Source organism: Amaranthus tricolor, chromosome 6, assembly GCF_026212465.1.
Source record: "Amaranthus tricolor cultivar Red isolate AtriRed21 chromosome 6, ASM2621246v1, whole genome shotgun sequence".
NCBI lineage: Eukaryota > Viridiplantae > Streptophyta > Magnoliopsida > Caryophyllales > Amaranthaceae > Amaranthus > Amaranthus tricolor.
The window spans coordinates 22,969,594-22,986,598 of record NC_080052.1 but is presented as its reverse complement, the minus strand read 5'-3'; the positions used below and the strand labels follow the sequence as shown (position 1 = coordinate 22,986,598).

Here is a 17,005-nt window from a genome sequence, read left to right as displayed (position 1 = left end):
TTATAATTTTAAAGTAAATCAATTTGCACACAAAATCTAATTTTCAAAACATCTAATCAGCTGAATGAGCACCTCAACAATTGCGCTAAAGGCACGCTTTCAGCTGAATGGAAACCGTTTAACATCTATCTTCACCAACTAAAACTTCTCTACATATGTAAATTTGAAGGCAATCACAAAGTAAATTACTTCGTTAGACAAAACAAACAACACCCACAAAATTGGAACACCATTGGAAATTTGGAATTGGAGATTACCAAGTACAAAAATCACAGAATTTTAAGCTGATTTCTGGAAATCATTCTTCAGATTATGTTTTGTGGATCACTCAAAGACAATAAGTACTCAGATTATACAATTAATATTCATTCCTATAGTTGCATCATAGATTCCCCTAAACTGAAGATTCCAATTGGGATTGAAATTTAGAAACAAAAATAAAATGAATTACATTACAAAAATGAACACTAATTATACAAAAAATTATGCACGTCATTGGCAAACACGATCAGCCGAGGTAAAATTTTGGCAAATGAAATCGTTTGTCTGTACAATTTCCGTTCTTCACTTGCCACGAAATTCACTTCGCATTTTGTCAGACATCTTGTATACATCAAAATCAGAACAGCGTGGTAAGGTCTTGATTGCTAGTCAACCTCCTTCGCACTCTTAGCCACCTGTCCCTCAGAGGAGAGGAAGAAGCCGATCAGGTAATACCCGAAATTTGCTTTTTCTGGTTCAAGTTATTTTTTACAACTATCATGAATCATGAGACCCTTGAACGATCAAAGCAATACGCTTAACACTGTCTGAGCGAAGGTTATCACCTTTAAATCCAATCTGGGAGGATAAACCATACACAAGTAACCTCAAAATACTTGATTTAAAGCAATAACATCTGAAACAAATAGTTGGCTCGATGCACACAGCATACTGAATAATAAGGTATTGCATAGGAAGATTATTTACCTCACTAGAGCTGTCTGGAGAAAACCATCGTAACAACACTCCAAGATGAACAACAGCAGGTATCAACTTGAAAAGTAAAGGCGTCGTCACCTGAAATAACAAAGTATGAGCGCAAAAAATAAAACTCTAAAAAGCACACCAAGCAGTAGATCACCCAATTCACATTAATCCATAACCTTGGCTTCAGCCAACAAATATGCAAACTTACCAAACTCAGAGCTGTTGTGCCAAGCAACAGTAAATAAACTTTTCCCTGCAAGAGAGAATTTCATCATTATGTTAAGCAAAAGGAATTAGAAACTTAAGGGGAGAAGAAAGCGTAAAGGTATAACCAGTTCATCCACCATTCCTGAGGCACAGGAGAGCTAGTGAACAGAATGGTCTTAATAATCATATATATTTCGCAAGTCGAAGTCATTAGCAATAAAAAATCAGTTTCCAAGGAACAGAAGATAGAAAACATGTGCTAACCCCAACAAGATGCAAATTAGAAGCACGGCTAAGAAGAACAAAAGCAAATTCTCCAATTTGCGCCAAGGACATCCCAACCTGTTATCAAAAGTCAAAAATTACTTTTATTTTAAGCCAAATCGATATCATTTTAAAAAATGATTTGCAATATACTGAAATACAAAGTACATAAGGAAATCTTACAAGAAGCGAAGTTTTGTTATTGTAACCAAATGCTTTGACTACTATAGCAACCACGATAGTTTTTATGATAATCACTAATATGACAGCTGCCAGCAAGATATCAACATGATTCCAGAGAAAATGAACATGAATCAGCATCCCAATGCTTGCGAGAAAAAGAGCAGCAAAGAAGTTTCGTATAGGCTCAATCTGCAAAGTATGCATACCATATATAAAGTAAGATTCTAAACATGAAGTATTCTCAAAATAAATCAAGTACAGAGGAACTAAAGAAGTTGTCAGTCATACACCACTTAAAGATTAACCAGCACAATTTTATGGAAGAAAGGAGTTTCGAGCTCATCTTTAAGCATAGAAGCAATATCATATAATCCAAAAATCTTGCCTGTTCAAGTGTATGCTGAGCAAGATCAGTAGTTGAAATCATAACTCCAGCAGCAAAGGATCCAAGTTCAAGACTTAGACCAAGCTTATCGCTACACTGATAAGACAAAACCCAAGTCAAAAAATAGATAAAACTGGTTAAAAACTCGCATCATGGAGTATCTACATACAAATCACAGCAAAAAGTAAAATGATGGCATTATGTTAATCAAGATACAACAATAAAGTACTAATTCATGAACTTAAAGATGAAACCGTCAAGTCAATAAACTCAGGTCAGCCAACTTTTCAGCTCTTTATTTATCCGAATGTTTTCATTGCTTACAGATTATTTTTTGAAAGAAAATTTTCAAAACTAAAATTGATAAAAAAAAAAACGTATTTGAGGTCAATGTCACAAAAAAACATAGAATAGTTTGACAATTTTATCAATTGAAAAGGATTCATTATAATATATTGATGTTGACGATAAATTAATGATTTTACATCCCAAAATTCCCATGGAAAACGTGACGGAAGACCATGAGATTTTGGGATGGAGAGCGTAATCCGGATATTAAATAAAATATCATAAAAAAATTTATTATTTAAAACTAATCAACATTAATCAAAATAAACATAATCAATATACTTTTAACAATAATATTTTTGTTGTCTATTGCATAATTTTATTTAAGAGTAAATTCATTTAGCTATCGATAGGGTCTCCTTCATTAAATTTTCCTAGGACCCATAAAATCTCAAGAATGGTCCTAATCTTGAAGCAAATTACTATAACAAAACCAATCCCTTAATTATAAGATAAAAAAAAATCCCACTCACCATTAAAACTTGGCCTTTTCATTAGAAGTTCTACAAGTAGTCACTTTTGACTGCAATCATCATCGTTTAAATTCTTTACCATATTGAAGTCAGTGCAAAGTGATTTCGATCATGGTCGCGGTAACCGTAGTTTTCATGGTAAATGTGGATGGTTTTGTGGCCTATGTTTCAGGCACGGTAAGCTCAAAACCTTCATAATATGATGATTCCATGATATTTTTCACAATACTAGAACCACCCATGGACTTCTGAAAAATTAAATTAACCAGGTAGTTTTTTCTATCTATATGCCCCAAAAACTTTTGGGGTATAAGTGCAATTCTTTTCTACATTGACAGTTCCAACAAGGAGAAAAGAACCAAAAAAACAATAAATTCAACCAGAAAGCACATAAATACGATTGCAATATTAAATTCAGCACTCATTATAGGGAAACTGAGGCTAACCCAGGCCACAAGCAAGCAGAAAGCCACGGATGCCAGTTGATAAAGTTCATTTGTCTGCACACGTAATAATACAATCAAATGAGGACATAAAGAAAGATCCAATCAAAAATTACATTGATTAGATACTGAATTGCTTACTTGAGAGGAAAGACTTATCATCAACTTAAGGAACCGTGGTACAAGAGTTCGAGTCAATATTGACAAAATGGCCAAGAAGGAGATCAAAGTGAGTAACCTGGAAACACATAATATCAATTAAACAATAAGAAAATTACCATTAATCTAAGATGGATTTGAAAATCTTTATACGGCCCCAATCTCTCAGTAGCACCCAGACATTAAATGAAATAGAGTATGCAAATCACGAACATCATTTGATTGTGATCATTAAAGAGTCACAACGTTTCACCTTTCACCTAACCATAACTTGTAATTATTCTAGACTTATACATGAACTTAATTAGGCATTATAAGAGTCGTCAACCATACTAAAAGGTCTTGTTAACTAACAGAAAACAATGATAACCTAAGGCAGGGTGGTATAATGAAAAACAAGAAGCAAAAGAACTTGCGGTAGCCCATAATGGTGTAGGAATGCTTGAGTTCCTAAGTTGCACTCAATTGGAGGATTGTAAAAGGGGTTTTCAATCAAGCAGCTAATAGGAAAGTAGGAAACCAGGAATGGTATAAAAATGAATGTACCACTAATGCGCAATCAATCATATGACATAGCAATTTCCAAACAGTTACCCATTCGATTGGTGGGAAGCTAATCTTTTGAGGATGAGGGACTTCATAATTTCAAGTCTGATTTGAGAGGTCATAAAAAGCAGAACATCTAAATGCTTCATAGACGCAAATTGATGATTCGACAATTATATAAATAAAAAAGGTGATATGCTATACCAAAAAAATGAGCAAAACTCAGAAAGAGGAATATGAAATTTTGATCTTCACCATCACAAACCATCAATCTACTACAACTACTTCCTTATTCCCTATATGATATGTTGATGGCATCATGCCGAGACATCAAAATTGCCTCATAAACATCCATTGAATATAAAGTGATTACCACCAAATCATGAACGAATATAGAATTTCATCAAGCGACCATGTAAAAAATACTTACGATTTTGACATGGAAATAACACCCTGAAGAACACCGGAGGTACCACCAAGTACTGGTAAGAAAGCAAAGAGCAAACCCACCGTACAGTCCTAGCATCATAGAAAAATTATTTATTAGAAGCACAAGACTGCATGATAAAAATTTTAAGTGATATTAGTTGACTAAAAACACAAATACCCCATTGTCCCACGGTCCCATCCCTTCCTAAATCAAAGTACAAATTACCATGCTAGGAATTTTCTTGCTTGGGAATTTCATAGAAGAAAACACACCTGCAAAATCAGGGTGCCAATAGTGACTTGACCATGTAGGGCATTGACACTATTTTTTTCCATCAGAAACTTCAAGACCTAAGATTTCATAATAGAGCGCCTCAGAATCATGGTTAAAATTCAGAGATAAATATATTATAGCAGGACATGAAAAAAATAGAATATTGAAGAACCTAAAACAAATATACAAGAGACAAAATCACACTAAAATGACAGCTACAAGCATTTGATAATAGCTTAGATATAAGGCTCAACATCATTAACCAAAAATTCTTTCCAAAACAATTTATAAGTCATGAGATTGTTTTTGAAAAAAATTCAGTCAAGCACAAATCCCAAAAATAGCTACAGATTTGCAACTGTTGTAAGAACAATTTATCAAACAAGAACCATTTAAACACCAAACACACCAACACGTGCCATAGTAACTTCATCCATCATCCTACTTAACACACCAAATGGCCCATTACAAGAGAAGGCACATACCACAGCTGTAGATGACATTGACAGGAATAAGCCAACAAAAACGCCTTCAGAAGTTTTAGCACCACATAACTGTAATAACATAAAGCAGCTTCATTAAAAACCCATTCACAAGGCCTCCCCTCTTAAGAAGGTATATGCAAATCACACAACAGGTAACACAGATACACAACTTGAAGTGTATTAATACAAGATAATGCGTGTCCACCATTAATTTGGCTAGGAGAGAACCAGGGCACAATTGGAAGGCAGTCAAAAAAGGTAAATAAGGGTGAACCTGCATAAAACTTGCATATATATTGATGCTTTCTGATCCTTCTTGAGATAAAATAACTTTCTCTATCCTGCATTTATCTTTCCATTTAAAATGGCCAGAAATAAAGAATATTTTATAAAGTGAAAAATGAATTGAGCTGAAAGTTGAGATAGAAAATCTTGGAATGTAGAGGGAGAAAAGGATGCTTTCTGTGCCAAAGAAAGTGACTCGAAAAAAAGGAAATGGTTATGGGACATAAATATGAGACAGTCACGAAGAGAGTATATTTATAAAAAGAAGGGTACATGTCTTGTAAATTAGATCCTAAAAAGAAAGTTGCCCTACAAGTCACAACACCATGATCCAATAAGAAAACTACATCAATACAAAGGTTATCAATTGAAAGGTAATTTCCTAAGGAGTTGGCGGATAAGAGCACTCCTCCCTAACCAAAAATATTTTACGCCATGACTTCTCATTATTCCCACCAAATAACCTAATAATACGACTGGATTCTAGATTTCAAAAACTCTACATAAAACTCCTATAAGCTAACCCACAGGCCACAGCTTCAGCAAGTAAAAACAAGAGGGAAACAAATGATATATTGCAAACAAAAGTTATACAACAAGTCAACAACAAATGATTTCTTAAATATAACTGGTTAAAGCATATATTATCACGGAAAATGTTACTTGTTCAGTTCAGAAAAATCCAAAGTATGATTCATCCCATAAGATATGATTCTAATGAGAGATTAATAGCATCTCAACACAACCAGAAAAGAAAATGCCTTCTTTAAAAAGACAAATATAATAGAAAGCATCCTGAGAACACATGCACAACCCACCTTATTATAAAAAGTAATATAGCAAAATTTTCTTCTCTAACTATATATGATGGTGAGAATCACCGGCAATCAAAATTTACCTAATGCAGTATGAAAATATATAATCATGTAGCCTACTTTTAATACTAGGTGACAATGTAAAAAAAAGGTACATAATCTGACCATCAATCATCCACAAATCTAAAGCTTCACCACCAAAAGTGGGAAAAATATTAGACGACAAAATCAAAGGTTTACGTCCTATGAAAATCTCTGTAAGACCAAGGTGATAAAATAGTAGTGCAAGTAAAATCCAAGGTGTTCACTATTCTGAATGATGAATCTATAGGGTTAATAATCCACAACACAGTATAAGACCTTTGGAGATGCGGTAAGGCCCAAACTAAAGATAGCAGAATTCAAATGTAAGGATAGAAAAGACATACAGATGCAGTTACTCCACAGAGAAACATGAACAGGAAAATTTGGGATACGCCCCCCAAAATAGCCACAGCCCGAACCACGCGCAACTGCCATTTTTATATATGAGACTAGTCAGAGAGTGATCACATTGAAGTTTAGATGAAAACAACCAACAGAAAGTTAATTTATACCTTGGCTGCAGAGAACTCCAAGCCCAGAGCAAATAAGAGAAAAATTACACCAAATTGAGCCACTGTCTCAACCTGCAGAAACAAAACAATAGCATGCACATTAAAATTAGACGTGCCACATTGCACAGTGAGATAAGAAAAAAAACAATAATTTCTATCCATCATAAAATGTTCTTTTAAGTTATAATACGTGACTCACAATTATGTCAATCAAAGGTTAATCATAAATAATACATACCATAACACCCCTGAATTTCCAACCCCTACAGGAGGAGATTCAGGTGTTACACATTCTGATTTTACCTCACCCCTCCGCTACCTTCTTCCATGGCATAACATAGCTATATAGACAGATAATATATATATATATTCCATAGAGATAAGGAAACAAACCAATATACAACAACTTTTATTTTGTTGCAAATAGGATCTTCAATATGCATACCTGCACCATTTCAGTTACGAAACTGAAGCCCCCAGGTCCAATAATAGATCCTGCCAATAGATAACCAGTGATGACCTGCAATTTATGGGGTCCTGTAACTGTTGAGAATGATAACACTTTTGCTTTGACTTCTTATATGGCAATATAATAATAAAATTCAACACGAATGATGGAAATGTTTCAAATGTCTTTTATTAAAGTATGGCAATTGTTAACTGGAAAATACTACTTTCATCCAAACACAATGGTCATGCACACTTTTAGATTTTAGGATGTCCAGAAAATTCACTTTCCTACAATGTTAATTATTTTTAAATGACCTACAATATTAGTCGAGTATGAATGTGTTGAGCAAAACATCCTAGTTAAAATGTTAAATAGAGTGATGATAAATGGTGGGGTTTTCTCTAAGGACAGAAGTTGCCAACCAACTATCATTGTGCCGTTAGGCAGGCACGAACTACAAGCCTTGCGCTATGCCAATCCAAGCAAAACCTTAGCCTTTGGACAAATGTTTTTAATTATATTTATATTTATACAAAATAAAATATGTGAACATTTCAATTTGATTCAAATAATTTTATACAAATTTTTGGTAAACTTTATTATTGTACTAATGACTCCATACTAATATTACTATATCTTTTCAAAATTTACTTTTTATCTTCAATGCAGGGCCCACAGACAACACCATGTCCAGGAGCAATTATTTTATTACCTACTCTATTACTTGGCAATTCTCTATGACTTGCACCATTTTCCTTTATAGTAAGAAAGTTATTCTATTACCTACTCCATTTTATTTGTGTGGCCCACCATATAATCCTTAAACAAGGGCAATAATGATATTTTTTATCACTACTAAACAAAACTATATCATACTTTCTATATATAAATATAATTTATCTATTTTAATTGCCCACCATTAGCTTATAATCCCATTATAAGCAAGAATTATACTGATATTTTCCTAAAACATATCCACTACCTTAATATATGTGCAAATGTATTAGGGCGCAAGGTAAAAAAAATAACAGGAGTATTAAGTTGCGGTGTAGTTCACCAACCCAACCAAAGCCATCCTAAAGCTTGTTCGAAAACATTTGAAGGAGAAAAAGAAGGGAACGGAAGGGTTGGGAAGGGAGGAGTGATCACTCCTTACAAATCACTGTTGCTTGAGAGTACTAAGTATGAAGAAATCCACTCCTTCATTTCCTCCCCTCCCCATTTTCTATCCAAATGAAGGCAACTTCATACCTCCACTCTCGTACCCTTCCTTTTCTTCCATTTACTCCAATCCAAACCAGTTGTACAAACAACAAAACACCTATCAATAAAATGTCGGTGTGCCTGTGTCAAATCACAAATCTTTAACCATGATAGAAGGTGACTATCAAGCCTAATGGTCATTCAATGCTACAGCTGAAAGTGACAGATCAGCAAAACAAAATAACATGGATAATTGACAGTAATCACTATATGGTCGATAGCATACAAAATAATATGGTGAGTCACGTAAACTTGACCTAGCATGTCATGTTCAATAAAATCAAACAAGGGTTGCAGTTCAGTTGTAATTTGTAAACAGTGTTGAGGGGTTTGATAATATAATTAGGCCAATTACAACTATAGATAAACAATAGTTCACAGCTGTTATCGAGTACATATAAAAACTTCAGGCGGTCCACCACCACAATTGCTTCATAGATCTCAACCTCTCAACAGCTCACTAAAGAGATATCAAAAGCAACTATGATCTGCTCATATAACGAAAAAATGGACAAAAACTAGGAGAAAGGTAGCATGATAGAACATTTCCAAGAAACGTTTACTTTGAATGAAGGTTAGATCTAATCTAAGTATTCTCCATGGAGTTCCATATATTTTTAACATTGAGAACTCTACTTGATCAATGAAGATCCAAAGGCAATGCTTGTAAGTTGCAAGGCTCTAAATTTAAAAAGGACATTACATTGATTACTTGATTTTCAATTTTCCTGGTCACATTGATAGTGTTAGTGCATCATACATTTCAGCCTAGCATACATGTAATATAAAACATGCCTATACCCATTGCAAAGTGATTCCACCTAAGTAGGGTTAATAACAAATAGATTATTTTCAATTGGCCTTTCATTGCATGCATCATTTAAAACACCACATAAATAAGTGCAAATGATTAAATGAGTCATTTTATAAAATATAACAGGAACAAGATCATACCGGTTGTCCAGCACACGCAAATGCAATGCCACCACAAGTTGCAGAGACAATCACAACAACTAGCTCTGATATCAATCTGCAGAATCAACATCCTGGGATTAAACTTTTCACTATCATCTTATAGTTTAATTGACAGAGAAAACTGCCAGCTAACCTCAGGTCTAGCTGCAGCATAGGATACTTTGATTTTGGATTGGAAATAATGAAGACATTATCCTGGTTTAAAAAGATATATATGTTAAGAGCAAGACTATATGGTATTTGCTTCATTTAAATAAGGAATTCAAGGGCGGTAATGATGCAACTAATAAAGTAGAATTCAATGACATGTACCTTTCTATCGATCAGAGTAGGAGTATCCTCAGCACCGTTCTCATTATCCAAATTAAAAACATGATGAAGCTGAAAAGACCTGCTAAAGAACATGGCACACATTGGAATAATTAAATAAAGACAAGACTGCATTGAAGGGATCATGAGCATTGACATTAACAAGACTAAGGGTTAGTAATGTACAGAAATATACATTTGAAATTTGAAATATGAACCATCAAAAAAAGAGCAAACCCTCTCATTTTTTAAAGATGATAAAGATTTACTCCAATTACAAAAATATGCCATTACCCTAAATGCCAAGTAGCTTTGAGCTTATAATTGCATTTTTATTGTTGAACTACTATTATAACGAAATCATATGCCCGTAGCTATTATAATTGCACAATATGAGGTACTTTAAGTTGATAATTTAATTATTTTATGTAACAATTAAAATTATAAATAACTATAATTTGAGTGATTTGTAATAATTAAAATTAATGAGTATTTATGAATTAGCAGTGAGATATTAGAATTCTTTCTACAATTTAGTAAGATGTTAGAAGGATTTTTATAGCCTCTTCTCGAAAAATAATGTTGTAAACTTGTAACGCAAATATCATGTCATATGTTACTTAACAGTCAATGAAAAGCCATGCGTCGAGCGCCGTTAAATAACGAAATTCATTGTTGCATCAACTCTCAAACACGTTACATAGAAGTCGTGCAAATTTCATTCCATGTGATTGTCCCTTGATTGCAAATATCATAAAAAACTTCACATAAATAAGAAGCATAAATGATTTAATAGCCATTTTAATAGTACTCTACAATATAAAACCGAAGAATTGTAAATGCTTGACTCTATCGAAATAGGACATGGTTTACTCCAAATACAAAAAGAGTAAAAGCAAACATCAAAATCAGCTTTAAAAAATAGACTCCAAATTCTAAAAAAATTTGAGTTTTAGAAACGCCACAAAATTTTCTGCTATCAAGCACAAGTATTACCTGTTTGAGCTACAAAATCAAGCTATAACCAAATTTTTAACCACGAAACAAACTACATACTTGTCCTCTTTGGTTTCATTTTTCTTCGGCTTCACTCTAGCAACTGTCTCCAAAACAGCCTGAATGACAAAGATAATTATCTTAAGAATATTTACAAGGAAACTTTTTTCCAAACGCATATGCACAAATATACACAATAAACTAAAAGTGAAGCAAAAGTAATAGATACAAGTAGGATTTATTAGCTACATAGAGACAAGTCAAATTCCCAATCATCTTCTTTCCTTAAAGGAGTACACTAAAGTGAGGCTAGCAACAGACAATGGCTTAACACTCACATGATCTCAAATCAACTAATCAAAAAGGAATAAGGAACCCTTTATACTTCTCAAGTGTCATGTACTATCTTTGATACACACACCTAAGTATGGTACTTGGACATGTACTTTTGGGCCAAAATCATGAAACTTTTTACAAACAAAATCAGACCCTAGGATATGCAGACCAAAGTCTACGTAATATAACATAATTGTATCCGTTAAAGCTGGAAAAGAGAGTGCAATGTAGGAAGCAACATCTAGCTCCAAAAGGACAAAAACCTTCAAGCATATGTCATATTATTCCCAATTATGTAATTACAATCCAACTTCTTCATATTTCTGTTACAATGCCCACACACATGCATGTTTTTTTTAACAAATAAAATTTTATTACTTACCTAAAGAACATAAGATACAAAAACTAGTCGAGAGGAACCACAAGAAACTCTAAGATAGGTCAAAGGTTAACCCCTTAATAGCAGGATACAGTCTTAAGCACATCTTCTAAGAACGATTGCTAAGAGGTAGTCTTTACGTGCTGGGGAAGAGAAATTTTTGATTTATGCACATCAGAGCATCTTTAAACACAGATTTTATAAGAAATTCAGCTGCAACAAGAGATCTTTTCTTAGCAAGAAAAAAAGCCAGCTTTCTTACCTCAAAATCAAGGTCAGCTTCAATTCTTTCTTTGGTAAACATCTTCACAAAAGAGTTACCCTTGGGTACAAAGTAGAGTATTGAAAACTAATGAGGAAGAATTGGAGTAACCGAAAAAAGCTTCTTATGCAATGGAAGACTCACACAAACTAAGGATTTTTTCGATTGACCACCCGCTTGAAAAATCGTGAAAAAAGTGTAATTCTACTTTCTGATGGATTTGTTATTTCTGTTACAGAAGAAAGATTGAAAATGAAGATTTTTATAATTTAATACAGGTGCGAAGGAGTTAAATTAGTACATAAATTAGCCGAGTATATGAAATCACTTAAGAAAAACTTACACAAACAAAATATAGTATAGAATCATGCACTCATCTAGCATAAGTCAGCCGGTCAAGGTATTTAGTTACCTGAAAGGTGTCAGAAACAAGGAAGTTCACTATAGGTACATACTGGTCACATTGATTACCCACTTCAGCAAGTGATCTTTAGTGTTTAAATCTTAATCTGAGGAGATGCCTTGTTACAACATATTAGCCAGTTGGTCAGGACTTGGGAGTTGGGAGCAAATTATAGATGTTGCCTACACTGGACTAATCAAGATGACCTAGCCCTTCCAACGTTAGAATTGCAAAAAAATTGTTTATAGCATCTAAGTAGAGGCTTAATTTTAAAAGGTGCGCCCGACGCACTAAGGCGACCAGAAATACGCCTCAGAGACTCAAGGCGCAATGTAGTACATAAGGCAAGGGAGAGATATGCGCCTCTTGTATGCTACCTTATGTTTTTACTTTAATTATGCTTTGGATACTAAAATACTTACCTTTGCTTGATTAACTGGATTACACTTAAAAGACAAAGTTGTTTACTAGAATTAAGAAGAGAAAAAAAGCCCATTTTTTGCCCAAGCCAAAGTAGATGAAGATAACAGTAGTAGGAGCATTGTTCTTCTCTTTTAGAAGTGTCCTTCGTATTCTTCTTCTTCCCTTTTCTTCAATTTTCTCTCTATTCTTCGAATTTCTTTCTAATTTTGATCACTTCTCTAATTTTCTCTCTATTTTTCTTTTCTTTTGTTTCTTTCTACGACACTTAAATCTATAATACTTAGATTTCTTTTTTTCTTATTTCTTTTTTACTTTTTTTTCTTTTATACTTCTACATCTATCTTATATTACAAAGATTCAATTAATCTCTAATTTGTTTACAATTTAGTCAAAATAATAATGATAAAAACATGGTGTATTTGATGTGTAATTTAATTTAATTACTTAATTTTTTTACGTTATAGTGATTAAGTCTTAGCATATACTACTTCCATTCTTTAAATCTTGCACCATTTGACTTTTTACATCCCCCAATGCACAACTTTAATCATTTCAATTGTTAATATCTATATTAATGTTTATCAAAAAATTATGGAAACTACAAATTAATATATTTTAGATCGAAACAATTCAAACAAGATCCCATATCACAATGTTTTAACTTATAGAAGACAATATAAGAGTCAAATTTTGCTGATGAATAGTGCACGATGGTCAAATAGAGCAAGAATAAAAGAACAGAGGAAGTAGTTTTTTTTGTTTGTGCTATCATTTAATTCAGTCTGTGCTTGTGTTAGACATCAATGTATAATGATTTATAGCTTGAACAATGATTTCATCAACTCCTACTGCATCTTCATATCCTTTGGATCAAGCAAAACAATATGGTCAACTCAGAATTATGTTATCTTGTGACTTTATGTGATAAAATAGCGTTTATCTAACCTGTATATTGTAATTATATGAATTTCATGTTGTTTTTGGTATTATATATGTTTTAAAATTAATTTTGGAGCCTTTTAGAGAAATCGTGCATTTCACATATGAAAAGCCTGCACTTTCGCCTCAGAAAAAAAAGGCCTTTTACGCCTCGATGCACCTTGCGCCTCTTAAAACTAAAATTGAGGTGCCTTCAATAACCAATGCATGCTAAAAGGAGCAGAAGCTCAAACACAATATCATAAATCGCCATATCAATTTATCAGCTTCAGCTATACTTTAGTTTAAATGTATGACACCATTTCGTGAACTGTAGCCCTATTGAGAAATGTGATCCATTGAAAATTGAATTTTAAATAATAGCATTCAAGCGTAGGTCTATCCTTTCGTAGGATAAAGATTTCCGCCGCTAATTCAATTCCTTTCCAAATATGAGGCCATTCTTGATGATTACTTGCAACATATTCAACCGACCAATCGTCGAAGAGCAAAACCGAAAGATGAAGTGATAACATTAATATAAATCCGTCAAAAACACCAAAAAGAGCTCCAAATACATAAATCAACAAAAATTTGAGGTATTTACTTAATCATGTCAGACCCTATTTTTTGGCTTGATTGTAATATGTTAGAACTGGAAAGCTCGGTGATTGTGATCCTTCCACATCCTTCAGTAATTTCGTGATTCCATTTCATAAAAATTTTCTGGGAGATTACTAAAAGCATTTAGAATATACTCAAAGAAATAAAGGAAAGGAAAAAGAAAGGATAAATAACTACATTGTAACACAAGCTTAGTAGCAAGATTTTCACATTCTTCGACTTGAAGAGGGCCGAGTAAGTTTGGATGATACTTTTAGAAAGAAAGGAAGGAGAGGGGTGGGAAGGAGAGGGGAGATTTGTGTCTTTTCCTTCCAAATCTTTCCTATATTGGATGATTTGTTTTGTTAAAATTGTAGAGGAGTTCCTCCTACTAATTCACCCTCCATTCCCCTATTGGCATCGAAATGAGGTGAATGCAATCCCTCTATTTTTCACTCTTTCCTATCCTTTATTTCCTATTATCCAACCATAGTGTTAGATTTCAAGGCCTCACAATCTCTGCAGACACTAGCACAACAAAACCACTTCAAAAATCAATGATGAAATAAATGGCAAACATTCAGAATATTGCTTGCAGATGGATACTCTTGTCCAACACTTAAAACCTTCAGATAAGAAACAACTACTCATGTTCCAAAATAAACCAAAGAAGTCAGATATGATGAAAAACCTAACATTATCTCATCGTCAAAAAACGATACAATTTAATCAATAGTAAGTTGTCTAATTAATGTGAGACATGTCTGAGTTAGAGCAAGTACCCTAAATCCCAGAAAATAAAAGTCGTCTAATTAATGCGGCAATGCATACTACAAAAACAAAAAAACTAAGAGGGTGCAGAAGTAACTGCCAACCATATATAGAATGATAGCAGCAAAGCCAAAACTGCATATTGGCATCAACATAAGTAATCTAATTATCAAGCAGAAAAACATTGATATAGTTAACTAAGGGACTTAGCATCTGTTTCTACAAACAAGCGTCTCTGACTACTTCTATAAGGGAACTAATCTAATAAAACCTCACACGCACAGATCTTTAAACATGCAAATTGTACAAAATCCTCCCACAATGTTTCTAACTTCAGCACACAGAATTACAGATCCTACTAGCTAAATTTGTAAAAAGAAACGATACAACTAACCTGTTGTCCTGCAACACTGTTGTTAAAACTCCCAGAATCAGTAGCTGCAAAAATAAATGAACCAAATTGGATAAATTATTCTCAAATTAAGCTAACAAAAGATCCACATTCTTCAAAACAAAAATCACCGACAGCCTACTTTTACAAGAAATCAAGCACTGATCTAACTACCACCCTTGAGCTCATCAAAAAATAAATAAAAATTAAAATACGGAATCCGAATCCGATAAACCCTAGCTCATGCATTATTAAACTAACAACAGCTGAAACTAAAAAAGAATAAAAAAAATACAGAGAAAAAGAGGAATTCAGATCTAAGGAAAATCCCTAAAAACCTTCAGTTTGATCATTTTCAGTGAATTCTTTCTCCAAAGCGCGATCGAACATGTCGGCAAAACTACTACTAGAGTTTCTAGTATTGTTAACTACAGTGAGATTAACATCGCCATTGTTAAAGGAGGTAGAAGAATCGTTAGCGAGGAAGAGGAAAGGGAGAGATAGAGAAGAGGAGAAGAGAAAACCGAAGATGAGAAGTAGAGAGAGAGAAAACGAAGAACTGGGAAACCCCATTGATGCTCTTCTCTTAACTGAAAGCGAGAGGAACAAACAAGCAAATTTTATTTGCAGTAAGGGAGAGAGAGATTTAGTAGAAAGTGTATGTGTGATGAGTGAAGAAAGCGGAATCGATTTGCACGCGCGCAGTGGGTGGTATTGTGCAAGAGAAGAGAGTTGTTTGGAAATTGGAATTGAATGAAAAAGTGAATTAATGAATGTATGGGGTCGTTTGGATATAACAACATTTGAATAGTCAGATTGGGGGAAGAAATCGGAATAGATTTTTTAAAATTGAATGAATGAGTTAAGAACGCGATATAGATTTTTAGAATTGAATTAATTAATGTATACAGGTGTGAAAATGGATATCAATTGAATCAAATCAGTTTCGCATAAATTGAATATCAGAAGATTCGAATAGCCAGATTGGGTATATGGATTATCCGAATATAGAACAATTGAACAATTATGTGACTTTGGCAATTAGAGTTGCTCATCTTTTAAGATAGGGAGTTACAAATTTCTTGTTGCACGCAATCTTCAAATTTGGTGTTATTCCCTGTACAATCTACGACAAACATAATTGTCTCAAATAAGAAATCCAAAATGATTGTTTTCTTGTGATTGAACCCTTCGATTGTGTAATATTATCAAACTTTTATCCCACAATATATTTATTGCTAACAACATAAATATCATTTTTTTTTTGAGCAACATGAATATCATTGTTAGATATACATAATCTCCGGAGTCCACTAAGATAACTTAACCTTAAAGGTTTGATTGAAGTATTTTGAAGGTGCATTAGCTCTAATAGCTTTATCATGTACCTTTCTAACCTCATCATCCCCATCCTTATCACTAAAAGCTCCTAATTGATTGAATGTTAGCGGTTATGAAAAGAGTCAATCACTTTTTATATAGAGAAAGAAATATGTTAACTAATAAATATAACCAATCTATAGTCACAACCTTTAGCCTTTCAACTACGGTACTCAATTATTCATGTATCTCTAAATAAATATGCTCAATATATGAACTTATTAATGACGGAGACTATAGATCTCATTTACTAACAATATCAATAACTAAAGGGCCGTGATTGA

At 33.4% G+C, this 17,005-nt stretch overlaps 1 protein-coding gene across 6 annotated transcripts; it reads right to left on the bottom strand.

Moving 5' to 3' along the window:
* Positions 1-277: 277 nt before the first annotated feature.
* Positions 278-16,115, bottom strand: LOC130814732 (K(+) efflux antiporter 4-like). 6 transcript variants are annotated; one of them, XM_057680905.1, is made up of 21 exons: positions 15,345-15,375; positions 12,176-12,244; positions 11,833-12,061; positions 10,916-10,974; positions 9,863-9,944; positions 9,684-9,745; positions 9,530-9,605; positions 7,307-7,381; positions 6,862-6,933; positions 6,694-6,777; positions 5,166-5,234; positions 4,680-4,757; positions 4,408-4,496; positions 3,414-3,510; positions 3,276-3,329; positions 2,009-2,104; positions 1,624-1,812; positions 1,441-1,518; positions 1,178-1,222; positions 970-1,059; positions 278-840 (listed from the first exon to the last, which is right to left on the bottom strand). In XM_057680905.1, exons 3-21 carry the CDS (start codon positions 11,872-11,874, stop codon positions 760-762), a joined length of 1,518 nt encoding a protein of 505 aa, XP_057536888.1. In that variant the 5' UTR covers positions 11,875-12,061; positions 12,176-12,244; positions 15,345-15,375; the 3' UTR covers positions 278-759. The 6 variants fall into 6 exon arrangements, with proteins under 6 accessions (XP_057536888.1, XP_057536890.1, XP_057536884.1 ...); XM_057680907.1 differs by having other exon boundaries at positions 9,863-9,941; positions 15,345-15,374; XM_057680901.1 differs by lacking the exons at positions 11,833-12,061; positions 12,176-12,244 and adding an exon at positions 15,680-16,115 and having other exon boundaries at positions 15,345-15,388.
* Between the last annotated feature and the right edge of the window lie 890 nt (positions 16,116-17,005).